The 22,653-nt window shown below is 34.5% G+C and overlaps 1 protein-coding gene across 1 annotated transcript; it reads left to right on the top strand.

Moving 5' to 3' along the window:
- Positions 1 to 10,295: 10,295 nt before the first annotated feature.
- hd (humpty dumpty) lies at positions 10,296 to 22,165 on the top strand. Its single transcript, XM_071599279.1, has 8 exons — positions 10,296 to 10,813; positions 11,003 to 11,159; positions 11,276 to 11,380; positions 13,198 to 13,466; positions 13,910 to 14,088; positions 16,066 to 16,366; positions 17,546 to 17,741; positions 21,269 to 22,165. Exons 1-8 carry the CDS (start codon positions 10,599 to 10,601, stop codon positions 21,638 to 21,640), a joined length of 1,794 nt encoding a protein of 597 aa, XP_071455380.1. The 5' UTR covers positions 10,296 to 10,598; the 3' UTR covers positions 21,641 to 22,165.
- Positions 22,166 to 22,653: the final 488 nt, after the last annotated feature.

Raw genomic sequence — 22,653 nt, 5'->3', positions numbered from 1 at the left:
AATGCATAATTCTATCTAAAAAAAACTAAGGGTGAACTTATAAAAACTTTTTAAACTTCACTCAAAGATTTTATCATCACGACCCAGGTCTCGGCACACGGCATCATCTTCAAGTTATCTACTTCACTTGGAGTCATATAATGAAAACCTATTGATGACACCCAAGTGCCGAAACTTGGGACGTGATGATAAAATACTTGACTGGGATTTATAAAAGTTTGTAACATTTCTTATTTGATGGAGAAATTTCACACGTTGTAGCATGATCCCATATTAAGTCTTGTGCGGCATTTTTCACCTTTCACCCCGGATGATCCTCATTACTAGGATGCTTCCCTACTCTCGCAAACAATAATGTGCGTTGTCGTGATTTCCTGGAGTGTACGTAAGAGAGCTTTGATGATTTTCTAGATTCCAGACTTTCTTTCGAGGAGTATGTTAGTTCAGTGGATTGAGTTGTGGTCTACTGACCGGAGGACCTAGATTAGATTACGGACGACGCCTCTTGACACTCAGCTTCACTACACCTATGTCATTTCTTAGGTACCTGATATTCCGACAAACCAAAGGTGGCACAAGAAAAGAACACCCCCTTCTCTGATGTGTGAATTATAAACACCGGTAGATACATTAGGTTGTTATTGTCGGGTTTTAACTTGCGATGACTAAGGAAAAGCGACGAGTTTCCCAAATGCATAACGGGTGATTTCGAACGTTGCAGAAACTAACATTTTTAGAATATCAGCGGTGCCCACTCTCCTAGTATTCAAACCAAAGTTTTGTTTACCACAGAAACTTCCGCATATCCTTCCTTGTAGATGAAAAAAACTTTCTAAGATGCATTCGGAGTTACCTCAGCAAGCGCTCTAAGCTCGCCGTCGATGTTCATCAAAACAAACTTTGGCCTTGCGAGACCATCAATTAATGTTATTAGCTACTACCGTGGGAGACACGCCAACGGAAGCAGGTTGGTCTATTTGAAAGAGAGATAGGCACGATAGAGACAGGGAAAGTTAAGGAGGTTAAGGATTATGAAAAGGAGTGAGAGTGGAACGGTGTGGGCCACTAGGATTAACCTTCCCATAGCAGTAAACACCAGAGGCTCCACGATTCCACTTACATACGATGGAGTAACTTCCATATGAAATATAATTGACACTGTACCTAACAGGCATATGACACCACTAAAAAATTAAATGCCGATTGAAAGTGCAAGGTTATGTTCTTGATCAAATAAAGGAAAACCCATAGATTTCATATTCATCCACTTAAAAATATTATCACTCAAAGCAAACGATCTACTCGTATAATGGATATGCGGCTTTGTCCATAAGGTAGCAATATTATTGTTGGCACCTGAGAGTTATGAGAAGACTTCCGAGGGATCCCTATAAGTTCCTCTCTATTTAACCATGGATTTGACACTCGACTATTATATGCGTATTTAGGCGACTTGGAGACCGAATGGAAACTCATCAACCTTATTAAAGGAATTCTCACGTTCGTCTCGTCGTCCCTCGGTTGTAGAATGGCAGCGGAGCAGAGAACCCAAATATCCAACGGCGTCCGCATCCCAATCACTGTTGGCCTCCTTTCTCCCATCCCATTCTTCTGTACTACCTTTACTTCCCCTTCCGAGTGAACTGTTTTGATTCCGTCCGTTGCTTGGGGTTGCGCCCAGAAAAACTCTAAATTAGCAATTATGGAAGTGGTTTCCATCAAAGAGTTTTCGCAACAAATGGAAAGGGGAGAAAGCGAGAGGAGAAGACGACCAATGTTCACAATATGCATTCTCTCTCCGCTAGTATTCTCCTCTGGGAGACTTCAACGGGTGATAGCCACTAGCCACGGTAAGGAAAGACAAAAATCCCACTATACAAGTACTGTTTGATTTACATTGCATATCCAGGATATCAAGAGTTTCCAGAGACTGGGAGACATGGGTTCGGAATACAAAAAGGCGAAGAAATACGCAGTTTCATATTAAAATCCATTTATATTGTCAATTATTCAACGAGGAAAACCTTGATCTAAGTAGAATATATTCTGAGAAGATGGAAAGAATAGATGGAAGAGCTATAAGATATAAATTTTAGGCCAGTGAGTTTTGATATAGAAAGGTAATATGAGGTTAGCTTCGTACCAGGAATACTTGATTGTGAGGTAGAAAAGGCATTGAGGGAAAATAAATTGAACAAGTCTGAAGGGGATGTGCATAACATTACCATAGTACTAATGAAGGATTGAAGAAAACTTGAAAGGAAGAGTTTTTTTGGGCACATTCGTAGCATTTAATGGGAAGACCTTTGACTAAAACTTCATCATATCATTGATGATTCCCAACCAAAAGAATGCCAGCACGTAAGTACTAAAAGTTTGATTTCACACCTAGTAAAGATAGAATATAGTCTCATCAGTAAAAGGCTACAGAAGAGATCAAATAGTTACTAAGGAAAAGGTCAGTTTCAAGTTTAGAAAGAGGATGGATATTCATGATGACATAACAGTAGTGAGGTCACAAGTAGAAACAAATATATAATATTACCAGGATATATTTGCATGCTTAATGGACTTAGATGGGCTCGACAGAGTAAATATATGTATGTATAGTATGTATATATAATTTAAACAGAGAAGCAAGATGGCGCTAGTGAACAAAAAGACAGAGAAACATATACACATGAAACTAACACATATTCCAAATTTTCGGTGGCAAAACCAAGTTATTTCTTTTCCTGGAGGAAGGTAGTTTGGCCACCAAAAATTCAGAATATATGCGAATTTCGTTTGTCCTGTGTTTCTGTTCATTAGGGCTATTTCGCTTCTCCATTTGAGCTATTATTCACTTCTGTGAAACTTTTCCTCGAGATATTTATACATGTATATATGTTTATATATTAATCATGAATATTTTGCAAACGATAGGAGTAGACTGTATCATATTATATCATCATTTATTCACCAGCAGACTATGTGGTATAGTTTTTGTCAAAGCAGAATATGCATATCTGTATGCAAAACAATAGAAACATGAGGATACAATTCAAGCTGAATATAGACACATTCATTGATTATAAGAAAGGTATTCATCCACACTATAAAGCATTCTTTTGAATAAAAAATATCTTATTTTACTCTTAAAGGTCACCCAACACACATAAGATTTCAGAAAAGAAGTAAGTTTATTGTTTAAATAAGTCCCATGTTCATGGGCCCTTGGTAGGTGCATTTTGTGCAAACAAAATTGACATGTAGATTGTTTATATTGCGGGTACTGTGATTGTGAATGTCAGCATCAGTAGGGAAAGTCTTAAGGTTCATTCTTGTGCAAACTACAGTAGTAAAAATATAAATACACGAAAGAGGTTAAAGGTTAAACTACCTAAACAATGGAAAACTAGGAGCATCAATATCTTACATTAGCTATCAATCATACAACTTTTTTTTGTAATTTAAAAATAAATATGGCCTGTGGGGATGAACCCCGGAAAATAATATTTGAAATAATATGAGAATAATATAGACCATAAGAGTGATATAAGAACATTATTAGAAACAGTAAAGTGGATAGTCTGGATGCAGAAACACAATGGATTGCATTTCTTTAAGAGCATATCAATATGAGAATCCCATTAAAGATGACAATTTAAATGTGTACCAAGAAATTTCACTGACTCAACCTGAGGCAAATATTTACCTTCTAATAGTATGTTCAACACTTGGGATGGAGTGTTCTTATGAGCAAATTGTATTACTTGTAATTTATTAGAATTAATTTTGAGGAAATTGTTTATAGACCACAAATGAATTTTCTGGGTTACAAGCCTGCTACTTTGGAGGAGTTATTGAGCTGAGGCTGAGGAAATAAGAATGTTAGTGTCGTCAGCATATAAAATGTGATGACTGCCAGGTATGCTGTTCAATATAGTAGGTAGACCAATATTATATATTGGAAAGAGTGTGGGCCCAAGGGTGGAACCCTGGGGAACACTTTGATTGCTTTATTTAGAGGGGGAAGTATATTTTGCTCCATTTTTATAGATAATAACATGCTTAACTCTGTCTTGCAAGTAAATATGACATCAACCAGTGTTTTGGTAAGCCTCTAACACCAATCCTATTTAATTTTTCAGAGAGTACATTATGAATGACAAGATTAAAGGCTTTGGTGAATTCAAATAATAAAGTGCAGGTATTTAATTTATCATCCAGGGCATTGTGTATATGATTGACTGAATCATATATGGCAGATGTGGTGAACTTGTTCTTTCAAAAGCCATGGGGTCAATATGCTGGAGGATTCTAAGTAAGGAACCAACCGTAGATGGTAGGATTTTCAAAATATTTTTGAGAATTGGTTTTGAATAGTGATGGGTTGATAGGAATTGAGATCCAGAGGACGACCTTTTTCTTAAAAGAGAATGACTTTTGAGGTTTTTAAGGTGAATGATTTTTACACTCTGAAATTGTTGTATTGAATTTTAAGTTTGTTTAAGGAACAAGGAAAGAGGGAAAATGAGTCAGATGAATTAAAAATATTTGTATTGTTCAACTGATTAGTAGGTTGGTCAAGTGATAGAAGAGTAGTTAAATGATAATTGAAATCTGTTGCAGCTAGATTTGAGTTAGGTATATGATAAGGTTGGGACACAGATAATTTCTTTGATACATTAACAATCTTCCAAATTTCTTGAGACTTGTTGGAGCAGTCTAACAATCTGTCATTATTGTATATCAGTTTAGCAGAATGGAGAAGTGTCCAGTATGACCTTTTGAGAGATTTGCATTCAAGCTCTAGAGCCTTATTACAAGAAGATTTATGTTGGACAAATAGGTCCTTGAGGTTTGTTAATAGGGCATGAATATCATCAGCAATTCATTGATTTTTTGGATTTCTTTTTGAAATTTTGTTAGAAACTAAAGAAAAATCAACATTGAAATAGTGTAAAAACCTTTCATAAAAGATAGAAAACTTTGTTTCAAAGTTATTGCCAATATATACATCAGTCCATGTTTCTGCTTTCAGCAGATTAATAAAAGTGGTAATATTGAGATGAGAATGACTTCTAATTTCACGCGTAATGGATCGAGGTTTGGTTTTGATGGAGATATAGTCATAACGGGATAATGATCAGATACATCAGAGTGGATAACTTCAGACATTACATTGCTGAAAACTGTAGGGATAGATGACTTATCCAAAACTTGTACATGTCTCGGACAGCAGAAGTTCAGAGAAATTCAGAAGTGGAGCATTCCTTGGAGCATTTCATAATCAGTGTTATAGGTATGGATGGCATAAGAATCAATCATAAGTAGTAGTATGAAATTAGGAATACCTATGTACAGATAAATTATTTAAATTATTTAAAGAAGCTTTCTGAATGATGACTGAACTTTTAATGAATACAATGAAAGCATGTATTGTGGCACAATTTTTGGGTATTTTCTGAATCGGCCTTCCAACAACATATTGAACCTTGAATCAAATATTCAACCCACCACCCTTCCCTTATATTACATTACACCCATCTCTTTACTCCCTCAAGAATCTACAAATTTAAAGAAAAATTGCTACTTGAATCTTGAAGCTCCTGAATAATGATAGTTCTTCATTGGAGCATTCAATCACCTGATGTACACTTATCTATCACATTTACCAAGAAAAATTCCAAAGTTCATGGTGAATTGACCTGCTGTAACCTCTCCCTCGCTCAATCTCACTGGATCAAACTTGACACATAATTTCTTCCACTTTTATAATAATATTTATAAGTATGTACTGTCACCAATCCAAATCTATTTCATGAACCTTCACAACATTTTGCTAACATTGAAGATTATATAATGCATTTTTAATACTCATTAATATTTATGGGCAGAGGGTATAAGTATTTCATAACTAAGGTATCATAAGAGGCTATTTTTTATGACTTATGTTTGAAAACCTCCTCTCTTATTATATGTGGCATTGCACGGTTGATGTGTAATACACAAGCAGGAATTCATATCTATTGCAAAAATATACCTTGCCTGAAGACAGGAGGTACTTGGTCAAATCTCTCCAAAGACTTCAAGAAAATATTTTCCATCAGGAAAAATAAAAAGGGCCCTTAAATAAAATTAGTCATTCCATGTGGTTTCACAAAATGTATTCAAAGTTCCACATGCTAAAATAATATTGCAACTTTAAACATATTAAAGAGCTGTTCACAGACATAAGGATTGCTTGTTGATGAATCTGAAAATACAGCATAGGAAGTGATTGGTTGATAATACCACTCTAGAGAAATTAAAGTTACCCAGGGAATTCCAGAGAGAAACATTTTAGCACTATTAGCTTTCACAATATTTTATATGAGAAGTAATAAAGTACACAGATGTGATTTGTATTGTAAAATTAAATCATTCACTTTACATGGAATAAAGCTAGGAACAAAGATTCATAACCTTATAACATATGCTCTTTTAAATTGATGATAATAATATTAATCAATTTCAATTTTTAATAAATGAATTACAAATTGGGAAGTTTTGGGGGAAACGTCAGGAGATCATTTTTGCATGGAAAGTATGCTGTCATAAACAACATATATAGAAATGTCAGCTTTTAATCTTTCAAAGAGGACATACATTACTAGAATATTCAATTCAATAATTAAGCCAGGGACATGCAACCAAGGAGAAGGAAAAGGGTGTTTTTAAAGCAAAAAGCATGCAGCAATTATTGGGCTCTATAAGCCCAGGCTCTTGGGAAAAATATGATGGAAGCCATTAGTCTCAAAGGAAACAAACAATTTGAAACTCTAAGGAAGGAAAAGGATTCTCAAATGTACTCTGATACCAAAGAAAATGAAAGCCTATATTTTATTTGAACATCAGGATGTGAAGACTATAGGACAATAAGTTGACTTTATGTGTGGCAAAGGTACTACCTAGGATCATCAACTTCAGGTCGGAGACGAGAGCACATGAGTATTTAGGAGCTCGGGTTGATTTTAGAAAAGGGGAAGATTAATGAACATTTTGCATAAGATATGAGTGAACTGTAGTGAAATATGGCTTATCTAGCATCTGTACATACTTCAGACTGCACAGGTGAAGATAGCCAATTGAGAGTTAGGGGGGACAGTGTTAGGCAGGAGAGAGAAATAGGGATGTCTATTACCACCAATTCTTTTCAATACATTGCATGTGGAGGAAATAGTAACATCGGCATAGAAAGAAAATGGAAGTAGTGAAAGTATGCCGGGTCTCCATCAAATATTACACTTGCGTATGATCAAGTGTTGGTTAGTCAGTAAGCCAATAGGTTACAATTACTTAGCACATAGCAGAATCAGAGTGAAGGTGTGAAATGAGTCAATCACAAGAAAACAAATGTAATCAGGTTATTAAGAAATAGAAGACTACTGCAGACATAAAAGTCGGGGCATAGCTATAACAGGTGGAACAATTTATCTATTTTGGAAAAGTTTTAGAAGAAGAATTCCTAGTGGAAAAGGAAAGTGCCTTCTTTCATCATGAAGGATTTCCACCATGTTACACCTGAAACTGCCATTTTAGAAGAAGGTGTGCAAAGTGGTAAAGACAATAAAAAAAGAACTGCATTTGGTAAATAATCTTGTACAAAGAGGTAAGAGTTGATGACAGGCACCATTTTGTAATTATAAATAGAAGAGACTCATGAAAACTTTAATTAGTTGCATAGTTTTTCATTGATGAGATGCTTGGTAATTGAAGCAAGGGGAAAGTGTAGATTGGAGGATAAAGTTTTAGCTAAGGAAGTAAAATAGAGTTAACTGTTAGGAGAAATTCAAAGAAGGTAGGACAAGTGGATGTATTAGATACTGAGAGGCGATGGGATGCTTTGTCCAACCATTTTTCAATGAAAATAAAAAAGATTATACTATTTTCCACTTTTAAAATAGAACCATGGAATTACATCAACTTAAACTTCTTTTTACACTGTTCAATAATTATTAGAGGCTTGATTTCATGTTACTGGTGTAAAAGATAATACATTTTTTACATCCTCTACTTGATGGCTCGACTTCACAAAAAGGAGGGAGGTAATGACAAACAACTAAGTAAAAATGTAAAGTAAAATAAGTGAAAAGTTTCAAATGGACTCTAGTTTTGGAATTGATCTGAAACTTGGCCATTGAGGCAAAAGGATAAACATACCTGTCAAGTTGAGCCTTTAGATATGTGGGTGTAAAGAAGAATGGATAATGCAAAATGAATAGCAAGGTAACCTAATGAAAATCTTGGTATGGTAGGAAAGAGAGGTCATTTGGAGAAATCCTATGAAGACAGGATAATTGAATGCAGAACATACTGAGTGGCAATGAAGTGTTGAAGATAGCAATATAGGTGAGAATGTTGGGTATGGGAGGAAGAAGAAATGATTAGGCTCATTAAATGGATAGAAGGGAGTTAGAAAGTATGTAGAGTTAATAATGGTTTATTGAAATGTATGGATCTAGGGTACTATCACAGTCATAATATTTAGTCTAGCAAGCATCGCTACAATGAGATTTTGGCCACTATGAGCAAACAGTGTTTGTTAAAATTTATTTGTTTATGATAAACCTGTGCATCTTAATCAAAACAATAACCGAAGATAACCCTGTGGGTCGAAAGAGTAAATCACTCTCCCAAATGAATGAGTGAAGACTGTCATTCTAAAGATTTTCATAAAAATATTGTATTTTCCCTCTATAAGCCTTCATCCTCCATGACACCTTATTTTTTCATGTCTCTTTACACATACCAAGCAAGAGTTTCTATACTCTGCATGATTGACAAAATCAAGTTCAGAACTTAAGATATATTAATGTAGATTTGTTTCAGTTGGGACAAGAATGCCATGATTGGATTGGCTAAGGCAAATTTAAGATTTTGTTATTTTTATGGTAAACCTCTCACAGTTTTATAATATACACTCAACTTGTTCTGCTTGAGTTTTTGAATAAATTTGCAAGATTATCTTTGGTACACTATTGAAATATTTTATTACAAGATCAGCCTCACCATTTTCAATTATGTGAAGAAGTTCATTTTCATTTTCCTCTTCATTGAGAGTAGATCTTCAGATATATTCTTCAACATGCATGCTTAATTGATAGGAAACCTGAGAATAAGACAAGCATTATCCTTATTTACAAATACAAATTTCAGTGGCTCATTGTTAGGATTTTTGGGATAATCAATCGGAGTTTTATCAGTGTAGATCATATCAAAAGTCTTTAGCAATGTTCAAAGTATTATTCCTATCATTTGAACCTTTCACATCATATTAGAGAAGCCATGGAAATTAGCGTTTTTACCTCTATTTATCCGGCGATTCTCTTCAACAACAGCTAACTCGAGGAATACACTACCATCACAAGTAGAGAAAGATAGCTGAATCTTTTTCTTTATTACTTCTAGTTCTTTCTCCAGTTCAAGAATAACCAATTTGAGTTAAGCAATAACATTCAAATAGTAGTTCGCGTCACTACTCCCATTTCGATACTTGTGATTACAGATGTCACTCATTCCCTCAATACCGTAATATATTCATAGTTTAAAATATTTTCTATCTATTTGGATCACATTTTACGGAAGCTGGAGTTGCAAAGGTAACATATAGTGAAGGCATATTGAGAAGTAATTATCTTAAGACTGAGCAGTTAGCTTCATCCGCCATCTTTCTTAAACATGATAAAATTTGAGCACATAAACGAATATGTTGAAATTTGTCTTCTCTGTATTCATTGTCAGAAATATTCTCCGTTCTTCCTTCATGAGCTAGAGAGCACACGCGTGAATATAATTAAGGATAGAAATTATTTCATCTGTGTGTATTTAATGGACAAAGTTTGACTGGGAGATCGCAGGTTCAATCCCCGCCTTGGATACGGACAATTAGACTTATCATGCAAATTTACCTCAAGTCGATAAGTTCATCCAATAGTGTATGCATATGTAGAAAGACATTGAAAGTAAAACATTCCCCGTTCCGTTTCAACTAACGTTTCGAAATGAAATACTGTTTATGGGTTGGGAATATTTTGCTAGCTTAATGATGTTGCCTCTATTTTCAGTAGCAGCCATTCAAATTTTTACATTAAAACAATCGCTAGTACAATTAAGCTAATGAGAACTGGACTAAAGCAATTAATTAAACTTACCTAAATTCATCCGATTTTGCCTCCTTCAGTAAGGAGTTTGAAACGGATTTTACATTGATAATGCGCTACCTACTGGGTTATTTTAGAACGAATTGCAACACCTTTCTAGATTTGAAAACTTAAAAAGTTTAAATCGGTTGGGGAATCCGAGGATGTGGTTTGGCAATAATTCTTATGGACTATCATGTTAATGTCATCTAAGCTAAGTTAGCAATTTTATCAAGTGTATGCTGTCGTATTGTAGCTCTCAAAATCACATTTGGTCGATAAGTGTGAAAATGTTCAAGAGTTAGTTGGCTGATGGCTTGATGACAACGGGTGTTGGCAACTTTTGTAAATAGAACTTTTATATTGCAAATAGACCCTGGTTCGTACTCGGCAACCTGGGGCGTCAATAAATTATTAAGTATTCCTAAGAAGATGAGTCAAAAAAAAGAGGAAGAGTCTTCATCATGGAAACGTCCCGACGAAGTGATGCGGCAGCATAGGTTAAAGTTGAAACAAAAAGCATTACAGGCTAGATTCACTCGTTCAGATCATTGCCACCTAACTAAAAGTAGTGAATCAAAACTAGTAAATTCTTTACTTCACGGCCTTCGTTCTAAAAGCCCCGAGAAGAGGAAAAATCCTTTTAAGTGAGTATAAGAGGAAAGATAATTTTCTAGGTGTTGTATATATAAATCTTAAGCTACAGTTCCTAATAAATATTATCATTTTCAAAAGTGATTGAGCCAAAAAATTAACATTGTTAATGGGGTTTATTAAATTTGACCCCAGCCCTCGACACCCTAGACTAATTTTTTTCTTATTCTTGGTTTCTTAAGGCGTGATGATGCTAAAAGATTTAAAGCTGCGGATGAACTTGATGTTTCGTCAGATAATTCATTGTTTATGATCCTCTCTGAAAGGCAGCAAACTACGAAGAAAGAAGTAGAGCCCGAAACTTCGTTTCAATCATTTCTTACTGAAAATGAACATAATGTAAGTAATTATTACTAGATAAATATTTTTTTAATGTATCACCGCATATTTTCAGTTTCCCTCGTCCTTGTTTTTAGCGCATACTTTCTAGATAAATAAATATTCTTTAATACCAGGTTCCACTGCATTACCAAAAGGCTGCTGTTCCAGTAGACTGGTCTCTCAAAACCAAAATTAGGCTGATATCACCAAACCCTTTTCCATGGAGTTCGAATTTGAGGGTGAGTTGGATTTCACAAGCCCATAATTTCAGATAAAGAAAAGATTGATTTATATTTTGAGATGAAAGTGTAGTTTTTATTTTGGAAGTAATATGTGCTGCCTTTCCTGGGGTAACAAATTTCAGAGGCCCCGGACCAGATTTTTCCCTATGGACCTGAGACACCTCATAATATCAAGTCGAATGATTTGCAAATTGGAAATGGAATTCTGCCACTAACTGAATCATCTCTCCTTATTTTGTTTTTGTATTTCCTTATTTATTGTCATTCCCTGCCTAAGCTAATATTCCATATTAGCTTAGGCAGGGAATGTTGAGATTGTTATCTTGATTTTTTAATTGCTGTATTTACCTCTACTTTGGGAAAATAATTAGTTCTAAAAGGGGCAGTTTTTTGGCCAATTTATTGAATTATGAAATTTATCACAAAGTTATGGTTTACTATGTACCTGTGGGAAGCAACATTATAAATATTGATATTTTAAAGAAATATTAATACTAGATACTTTGATTTTATTTTGGATATGAGCTCTGAAAGTGCACTTTCCTTCTATTGCTAGAATTAAATTCAAATATCACTTTTAAATTGGGCGACAAAGTTATCTTTGGACTGAAATTTTTCAGTTGTTTTCAAAGTGTTGTGTTCGTTAAATCAATACAGTGAGATTGAGTTATTTGAAAAGCTTCACCATTCTGCCCTCATTTGGTTAATCCTGCTGATGATTGTGGTAGAGGAAGGAAGAAAGTAGGCTTCTAAGATGGTGTGAAGGCAGGTAGTGGGGATAGTCCAGAAATGAAAAATAATGCTAACTTCAATCTGTATAGATGTGAAATTTCTGTCAGAAAGGTGATCGTCTGTGTCCCTAAATGCATGTGTTATGGAAATCAGGTGGGTGAAGAAAAGCAAGAAATTAGAATTAAAATCATGATATTGCAAAGGGAAGATTTGCCTTTGTGTTTAAATGATGAAAATATAACTCAAGTACCTTGCCTACAGTGAAGGTTTTTGGGACTACTTGTGGAGGAATTCATTCTGAAGTTCACCCAGAGATGTGTTTTGTAAGGTGATTCCATCCTTGTGCCCATGGCCACATCTTTCTTTTGCAGATATATTTGGTTGTTGAAACTGAAGATAATTATCTCTCCAGGTGAATTTGGCCAGGATTTGTAGAGGCATGAGCAGGTCTATGGTGACAAAATGTGATAATGTGTACAATGCTGGAGAGCAGCAAATCCTGTTGTGTGGAATAGTTGTATATAGTAGTAATAAAATGTCAGTTGCAGCGATGAGAAGGGATTGGTTTGTGATACAATGGCACCTAAATCAGTATTCTTTGCTTAGGATCAACAATAATGATGATCCTAAGCCATCTTTAGTTGAGTAGAAATAATAATTTTGTGTTTTAGAATGAATTTCTCATTTCTTTTGTGGGTAATAATGGCCAGACAGTGGTATTTCCATCATAAATGTTGACATTCCCATCTGAGGGAATTATGTAGTTGCTGGATATTGGGCAACCTGCTCAATCAAACAAGAGTCATTCACATCTCCACTGGTTTGTTTTTTGTGTTGTCTTTAGTGGCACTTTTCATTTATTTTTACTTTTTTTTCATTTGTTAGATTCAGAGGTTTTGTTGAGAAAAATTGACAAACAATATATAATGTGTTTTATTCATTGGGAATGAAACATTTAATTTATACAATTTTTTTATGTTTGGATATTTGGTCCCGTCATCAATGTGATGCATCTATTGTCTTGTTTAAAGACATTAAACATTGATTGATAGTGTGCTAATTCTGCTGCTGTTTCTTTACAGACATGTGAAGAAGCTTCAGGAATCACTGGATATGTGCGGTGTTTAGATACTGGTCAATCAAATGAAGGCGGAAGTGAATTGGAAAGTGGGCAGTCCCTAGACACTAGTCCAAATGCACGCTTCCACCAGTGTGGGCTTTATTGGCAACATCCAAATTTGCCATGGCTTCCCCTTTTCCCAAGGGCACGAGGTGAATCTGCTGCAGCCAACTCTGGGTTACCTCCAATGACCTTAGATCCAACAATCAAGGAGTCCTTGCACCAAGAATGGCAAGTCTCAAAGTTTTAATTTTGATGCTCTGGTATAAGGAGCATGCCAATGAGTTCTCTCTTTGGAGGTCATGGTGTATGGTATGACTTATTCATGTAATTTCACAGACTTACCGTTGCTTGCAGTTTAAACTGTGTATGCTGAAGCTGTTCATCTTAATAACTATATTTGGGGAGATTTCTTTTCATTCATGAAAATAAATGAGTTTTTCGGGCAGAAATAAAGTTATAAATAAGAATGCATTAACATGCTACTGCGCACTTGTATTGTAAGGTATTAGAGTGACAAAAATTTGAATTACATGATTTGAAGGCAAATTTGAAATTTATCTAATTTGGATTCGAAATTTTTAGTAACATTTTAAAGTCTCAATTTTAGATATATAGTGTACATTAATTTTCTTGTTGAAGTTTTCATTACTTTTTTTCCTATTCAACCCTAGGTGTGAGAGTTTCCGCTCCCTCTTTCAATTGGTACGAGCTCGCCAGTGTCCCTTCTTCTATTTATGTGCCAATGCCTTCACTTGCCTCTTCAGAGCTGCTGGTGTTGCAGGTGTTCCAGAAATGCATGCTCTCCTATCACCAACAACAAGAGGTTTTCGTGCTTCTTTAAAAGAAGAAGGTATTTTAATTCTTACAGTTGACATTTTGCTTTCATCCCAAAAGAGTTAATGTACCTATTTCTGACAGACTTACAATGGAAATGTACTACAATGCACTGGTTACTTGTTGGATTCCATAGTGATATATGATTCCAGGGAGGTGCAAATAAACCCAGACTAAAGGTGGTCTTTGAATTAAGTAAAGCCAGGAATGGGAAAGTTCCTGAAATGATCGGCAAAATGTGTTATTAATATTTTTTTTTAATCCTAAATAGTGAACACTGCAAGAAAAGCTATTTTTACTGCTTCATAAATCCTCATGCATAGGTTCATTGACCATCACATACCATGCATATGTGTACACTCAATGACAAAGTTTATATAGCATGTTTTACTATGGAAAGAAATGCTTTGGAAAAGTAGGTATCAAAATAATTTTAAATTTCTGATAGCATTTTTTAAGCCATTAAATCGCACTACTTAGGTTCTTGAAATGTGATAGTTTTGATCTTGAAGGTATGGAAAAAGACCTAGAATTTGATGGCATCTATAGTCATGGTGTCGAAAAATCATGCTCACAACTGGGAAACTATTTAGAGTTGGAGAAATAATTTATTAGACGAATTCCAACCCCGCTTTATTTTTTGCCCAACATTTGTCTCATTCAAAAATTGCTATTTTTATATCTGTTGTGAAATAATAACTTCAGTACTTTTTCATGCTTGCAAATGTATTTAAAGTCAAAATGTTGCTTAAGTCAATCGACTCCTTTTTATGGGCAGCTTTAATTAATTTGACTATTAAAATCCATCCCATGCATAATTCAAGTTCCAATTGTAATAGTTGCTAATTAAAATCATTTTTTCATCTCATTATCAACTTTTCAAAGTACGAGTCTCAAACAGAAGCAGTGTGGTAGTTTAGAGTGATTTTTATTGAGTATATATTGAGTTTTAAAGAAACCATATTAACTGATAACCTCCTTAAACTTGTAATAGTTGTAAAAAATACTTTCAATTTCCCTCATGATTATATATCATCAACTGTGGCTTGAATGTTTGCACATTGTTTTCAGGACAGTTTTTATCTTGAAAATGATGTGCAAACATTGAAGCCACAGTTGACAATATATGATTACGTGGAAAATTTATAGTTATCTTTATCTAAAAAATGAAATTCTACAAAGGTAAGTTATAGACTGTATTCTGAAGCTCTGTTTGAAAACCATGGGAAATCTAATATTTGAAAGTTGAATCTTGATGGTTTAACCAATTACCTCAAACCTAAACCATGCAATCCAATACACAATCTTTTAAAACTGCATGATGAAGGCTTTTGTCTAGCTGATGTTATTGACTGATATTCAGTTTCAAGTTAAATTCCTGCATGATGAATTCTTATCTGAAATAGAGACCCTCAGATTCTTGGGAATAAAACCACTTATATGCCAGACTCAGAGAGATAGGGAAAAACTTCAAAAATTTATTATCTGTCCTTATGAATTTATTAATCCCAATCAATTTTATCTCACAGGTTGATCACACAGATTTTTATTTCTTTGACTGTTTGCGAATAGTATCCAAGATGTTATATGTTTAATATTCATTACAAATTATAGATATTAAATTGTTTGAACATTTATTTTATTCAATTATTACTTAAGAATGAAAAAGTGTTCAAAGTGATGAAACATATTTACAATACCTTATGAACTGTGTTTATGTGTAATAATTGGAAAGGCTAATGATATGAGAAATCCTTGGTGGGAGAACTTAAAAATAGGAACAAATATTGTTGTGTTCGATAATTGTAAGAACGTGTAAGTATGGTTCTATTTGAATTGAAAACCTACAAATATCATTAATGGACCCAATATGCATCACAGTTTCTAATCATGATCAAAATATCATTGCCTTAAATGGCCTCCATTTTGTGTGAAGCATAATTATGTATGTGGTGTATTAACTACAGTGTTGAATGTTTTTTCATTATTTTAGATGTTGTCTTCAGTATGCCTCTGAAGAAATCCCAAGAGAGGAAATCTTCGCAAAATAGATTGTCCGATGAAGGTTATCACACGCTAGAGGAAACTGGGATAGGAGGCTCGAAAAGGAACTCCTCCTCGCCCCTTGTTCAGAGTAAAGATGTGAAAGAAAGATTGAAAATTGCAGATAATGCTATTGAAGCAGAAGTTAATGGTGAGGAAGAGGAAGAAGAAGAGGAAGCCTCTGAGTGGCTGGAAAGGATGGGAGTCACTGAAGCCGAGATCAAGAGAATGGAATCAGAGCAAGCAAAACAGTATCCTTTTAGTGTTCTTTGGGCTAATTAATGAAAATTATTATATTATGTGCTGCTGTGGCTTTATCTTGGGATAGAACGGGTGTTAATTGGTTGATCACAATCAAATTTTATAGGAAGAATGGAAGATGAAAATGACTCATTTTCAGAAAATCATTGATAAAGCTGGCTTTCTTAAGATATTTTCAATTTTAAAAAAAATGCTGTAATCTACAGGCCACCAAACATATTTCCACTGTTGACTTTTTTAAGTTTAGCCACAGAGGCAAAATGTTTGAGTGTACATCACCTCGTAATTAATGATTCACGTAGGTGGTCATACAGGTATTTCTAATTCAGTGGCACATTTTCAGTTCTTTAATTTATAGCTCATTTATATGACTTAGTTACATATATAACTGTATAATATTTTCATGTACTATGGATGGTAGTCAAAAAAGAAGGCTGGTTTAGCCAGCTTTTACCTAAATGGCAAATGAGTAATTGTTCTTGTCAGTCACCTAATAACCTACTAGGAGAACATGCATATGTGCCAATAATAAGTATATCCTTTTAGTGATATCTTAAAAAAATATAATCCTCTTTTCAGTGTTGTTGCTTGGATTTTCTGTTAATGTCATGCAAATTACATCACTTCTTGCCAGAGTAGTTCCATTGGTCATGCAATCACTTAAATGGCTACCATGTATATGTTTTGTATGAGCTCTTGTGATTGCCCCTGGTTGACTAAATTACAGTCTTAATTGTCTTTTCAGGATTCTGGGGACACTTAGATGATCAGAGCTTTCCTTAAAGTAAATAAATTTTCAGAGTTTTTCTTTGAATGCTTTTTAATGCTCTTTATCCTAAGGAATAGTAGTCAAAAATAACTTGCATTACTTGCATGTTGCAAAGTGGGAAATTTTAAATCCTTTTTCAGATTCACAGAGTTAACCTTGTATGCACTAATTATTTTCAGTATTAATAAGCTTCAGATAAATGAATGGGTATGTTTGGTTTGAAAAGGTCAGGATATTTGGTAATTATTTCCAGGAAGCCTCTGCCGTTAAGAACCCTGTAATTTTTGTACAGAGTAAAACCCTAGTCATGACCTGTCATCATCTGTATATAATCACATTTATATGTTTTTCATATGATAAATAATAATCTTCTCCAAAGTTCCTTAACAATCTTTCTCAGTGTAATTGACAGTGAGCGTGATATTGACAGGAAACCAGAGTCTTTAGTTTATGTGGAAGGCGTGGAAGCTCAAGCCCTTTTCAACTTTTTAATGGACTGTCGTAGCTGTGTTGCTCCTACTGGTCCTCTGGCTGGTGTTCCTCCAACACTACTATCTCCAGTCGCATTCAGAGGAGCCACTCTTGGTGCACTTAAGGTATGCACTCCTCATTATTTGATAATCAAAGGATTTTCTGCTAAAGCTCTCAGTTTAGTCTTGGAAATTTTGTCTCCTGGGTGACTATTAGTCTTTGGAAACCAAGAAATACATTGGAATCTCATAATAAAAGCATGGTTGTTCCACAATCTTTCTCGTAAAGCGAAGCACTTTGTTTATGAAACAATTTTTTGCGTATAAATCAATGTAAAGTACGATAATGCTGTCCATACTGAAAAAGGTAAATTATGCACAAGAATTATTCAAAAAAATTGTATAAATATTGGTTAGGAGTGTGAATCATGTTCAACTTTTCTTCTTTTACAGAATTAAGTAATTGGGTACCAATTTGTGAAAACAAAAAAGAATCGAAATAAATAGTTTCTTGTTTATGATACATACCTAATTCCTTTTTACTTGAAAGCTGTCAAGATACATTGTACTGGCACTTCAAAATTTTGCAAAAATGTGACTCAGAATTATCATTAAATAAATTTATGGTGCGAATCGCCATTTCCTTATTCGGGTGATGCCTCATATGCATGGTATGCTGCTATAGTTTCCCATGGTCTCCACATCACTTTAGCCTCCTTTTTTTGGACAAAACACTTCTTGAAGGTTCGTGGACTTCCTAAATGATAAATAAGCAAGGGTTAAATTTACAATTCGCTACTTGCATTTATGCAGCATGATGCCTTTACTGCAATGCTTGTGGTCGGGCAATACATTCTCTTCTACTGTTACGTGTAGAAATATAGGTTTGCTTTGGCATCTTCTTCCAGAAAAGACCATCATGTCACAATTAGAAACCTTTTCGGGCCGGTAACCCTCAGAATGTACAAGTTTATTGAAGTCACTGATGAAATTCTCTGCTGACTTTGACTCAGAGCTTGCTGTATCACAATGCCGTGGATGCCGGTTCTTCTGATAAACTACTTGAACCACGTATGGCTCCACTTTAACACTTTTTCAGCCATTGATGTTCCTGAAATCTAACGAGGTTGGCAAGCATCACTTTCCATTTCTCGCAAATGATATTCTTGTAAATTGTGTTGCATCGAAATTGCTTTTACTTTATTCATATGAGAAGAAACCTTTCATAATTAAGAATACTTATCTTATGCGTAGTTATTCTTATCATTCTATTTGAAGCATGTCTCCCTAGTTTTGTCTTGTACTTGAAGATAATGCAAATTGTTGATATACGTAATAGATTACCCATGCTCTTACCTTGCTCCTGATTTTCAATTACTTCACTTTTCATTTCTACTATAAATTTTATTGTTTTGTGGCTTTCCGGTTACCGATTTTTCTTCTAGGTCATTTTAAAAACTATGCTGAAATATTATTAAACTTTGCACTTAAGAATCACTGATAATGAATCTGAACACAAGTTTGGAAAAATATATGATCACTAGTGACATAAAGATGCTACCTGAACAAGTGCTAAGCACAAATTGAAGTAGCGGGTGTGCAATTATTCCAGGAATTCCCCTCTCCTCGCCACTTGTTGTGTGAAAAGTTACTCATTAAGCAAGTCATTTTTGGGACCACAAATTTTGCTTGAAATGTGAATTACCTGATATGCGAGGTACTCATAAAGTGAGGTTCCCCTGTAATGGTTAAACCTTGAAAACATCCTGGAATTGAATAGTAATACAAAAAATGGTAATGTATTTTCTTAATTTGAATTTAATATGAAACACGAAGACAAGTGATTGTCTTAAAAATTAGGAGTAATTAGTTATGTACTCTGCAAGAAGGTAAAGACTTGCAATTTAAGAAGCATTCATGTAATATTTAACCAGGCTTACCCATTATCATTCTATGAAATAACTTCCAGACTATCGCTGTCCCACAACATACTTACTTACTTTGAGTGAGAAAGTCAAGGAAAATAAATAGGGCAATATTAGAAATAATTTTTTGCACCAACATTATGTACCTGATAATTTTCTTCTGCGTTATCAAGTTGATGTAAAATATTTCCCAATCAGGAGAAATCATTTCAACCTTTTTTGTCCTTCTGTTTGTTAACTGTTAATCCTTAAAGAAAAATAAATTCTTGGAAGTCTCATGATTTCTTATTCCAAGCTATAATGACCTTGCATTGTTAATCATTTATGTACTTATATTTCCTGGATTCCCACAATAAAAAATGCAAAAATATGTCATGGCTCAGTTAGCATTCATCTAACTTCTTAAGTGATCATCTTTTCTTTAATTTTTTAAACTATTTTCTTAAATTTATAATAAAACTACAAATGTGTATGCTATAAGGAGAAATGCTGCAATATTTTATTAAAAATTTTGAGTTGTCCATAGAATTACATATAGGAAACAAGGCATTAAAAGTGCTAGCATAAACCATTGCAAAATGAATTTTAATCCTTAGAAACCTGTAATCAGGCACCATGTTCGTAATTTCTTTCCACCATGGTCTACTATGTTATGTTCTTCAAAATTTAACTGTGTGTTCCACAGTTTTCTTTCCTGACATTAGCTCAATGAAAATTATTTTTTAATTGTCAATCCTGTGTAATATTTATAATTTTCCCTGAGGGGGTATTACCCGTAAACATTTTTTACAAGTAGCCTCATATTGGAGAGCTGAATTATTCCAGGCTCTATTAAATCCATAGTACATGCTGGAGAAGTTTTTCTCAGTCTGTCATTAATTCATGTATAGAAAGTGTGTGGAAGTGATAATTTGAAAGATAGTATGCTTGCAGCCTATTTCCTTTGTCAGTACAGCTGCTGTTTAAATAATTTTTACCATGCCTTTGGTAGAGTAATTGGTACTTTCATGGCTCATTTGGTTTCCATACTCACCAATAAGATGAGTTCCTTCCATATGCTTTAGATGGGAATGTATCTTCCAATTAATTGCCAAAAACCCATTTTTGTGTCTCAGTGTCATCAGACATTCCATGTTTGACTAAGTGTCTATTGTAGGTCTTAAGGTCCATGCCCTCTCTGCTGCTTGTATAAACTGCTTATCGAGCACCGTTAAATAGTTCATAGAATATTCTTTGTGTTTATTCCTTGATATTCATGAAGTGAAGAAAGTATGCTCTAGCTAATATCAATCAATAGCATCTAGTTAAAAGTGGCCTCCTCCCTTCTTGAAATGATTATAGGGATGTGTACCTGTAATTAGTATTATTTTTAATATATGTTAATGTAGGGATATGGTAGTCAAAAGGGTAGAGCGCTGGGTTAATGACCTGGGATACCAGGTTTGATTCCGAGTGATATCCGTGGCCACCTCATCCAAACCATGATTTTTTGAGTTCCAGGTATTTCTGGGAAACTATCAATGGCACAGGGAAAGGGATTGGCACCCCTACTGTGTTAATGTGTGACTTTTACATGCCTTTTGGCTAAATATTGTATAAGTTCTACCTTCACCCATGAAGCCAGCCGTCAGGTTAATTACTGTAGCTGTGTGTTTTGGATATGTTCTTTGTTTGTGGTAGTTGCTTTTTTGATAAGTGGTCTGATCCAAATTTCAATTATTTTTTCAGGTTAGGCATAGTGTTGTTAAAGTTGAAGGAGAGTCATTTCATTCAGTGGAACTTCGTGGTCCTATTCTTCCGACTACACTTCATTCACTCTCAGCTCTTCTATGTTCTTCTCAGTCATCAAATACTAAATTCACCGCTACCTTTGCTGGAGTTGATTCCACAAGAGCCTTTTCGCATGCCACAGGAATGCCAACATCTGTGGATTCGAAGAACAGTGAAAGTTCAGTGACTGCATCTGTTTTTGAGAAAGAGAGTTTAAGTGACTGTGGACTTTTCCCAAATATCCTTGAGGCTTTCTGCAAGTCATCAAATTCTTTTGTGTTGGACAATTTAAAATTTTCTGAGTCATTATATTCATGGTCTCTTTCGTGATAGCATTTGACTTTACTTAGCTGTGGATAGCTATATTTTAAAATATTTATTATGTATTGACTAATTTGAACTGCTTCTGTTCAGATCCAATATTTCAGGCCATCTTTGTTATCAAGAATTGTAAATTACACTAAAAGTGGAACTTTGTTGTTGGTTGTGTTAAAGTTTGTGCTAGCCATGGAACACTACCAATTTCTGTAGTGTGGGCTACCTGCCAATCAAACTTGAAACTTTGTTCTAATGTTTTGTGGCCATAGTCTGTCTCCAAGATTAAAGGATACAAACATTCTAGCCCAATATATATTGAATATTTAGAGCCTGTGGAAGGTGTATTGTATTCATCCTTAAGATACAATCTGTGATCGCAGGTGGTCTGGAAATTGCTCCAGTGACTTTTATTTTGAACTGAATGGATGGCAAACTATTTATGAATTTTATCATTTGACACTTTTGTGCATGTGTTTGTTGGTGTTTGACAAGACAGCTGATTTATTCTCAATGCTAAATATTTAGAATTAAACTATTGTACCGACCAGCCCTCTTTACTTATTTGCTGAATTTTAGGATACCTCATGTAATCATAGCCCTTAAATGTAGCACTTGATGAAGACAGTCATTGAGCTAAAACTGAATGAAAAGATCTACAGAGGAATACTTCATATATATGCATGGGACAAATAATGACAAATATCATTGAGAAGAAATACATAGACATGATGAAGTTAGCTGATAATAGATATGAAGGGAGAGCTGCATCGCAGGAATTGAGATGCAAGTGAATGTGTTTGAATAAAATCATGATCCATGTAGTGAAAACCAAAGTTCTCTCATTTGAAATTTTATATGTATGCATCATTCTTTCATATGTGCCTCATGGCTGGATTCGGATCATAATTTAGTAATAATGAAGCATTGTTTCTGATTCAATAAGATAAACAAGTAAGATGGTTTAGGAAATGTATTGTAAAAGCAGTAACTGGAACGACAAAGGAGTATCAACAAAATGTGGAGAA

This window comes from Hetaerina americana, unplaced genomic scaffold, assembly GCF_022747635.1.
Source record: "Hetaerina americana unplaced genomic scaffold, ioHetAmer1.1.p SCAF_11, whole genome shotgun sequence".
In the NCBI taxonomy this organism is placed as follows: Eukaryota; Metazoa; Arthropoda; class Insecta; order Odonata; family Calopterygidae; genus Hetaerina; species Hetaerina americana.
The sequence above is the reverse complement of the archived record's forward strand: the minus strand, read 5'-3'. Positions and strand labels throughout refer to the sequence as shown.

Bases quoted from the DNA above. Each gene is read 5' to 3' on its own strand.
- hd (XM_071599279.1), top strand. From the start codon at position 10,599: ATGAGTCAAAAAAAAGAGGAAGAGTCTTCATCATGGAAACGTCCCGAC. The intron at 13,467-13,909 runs GCAAGTCTCAAA...ATTCAACCCTAG, and splicing joins GAGTCCTTGCACCAAGAATG to GTGTGAGAGTTTCCGCTCCC. The intron at 16,367-17,545 runs GTATCCTTTTAG...AATCTTTCTCAG, and splicing joins GAATCAGAGCAAGCAAAACA to TGTAATTGACAGTGAGCGTG.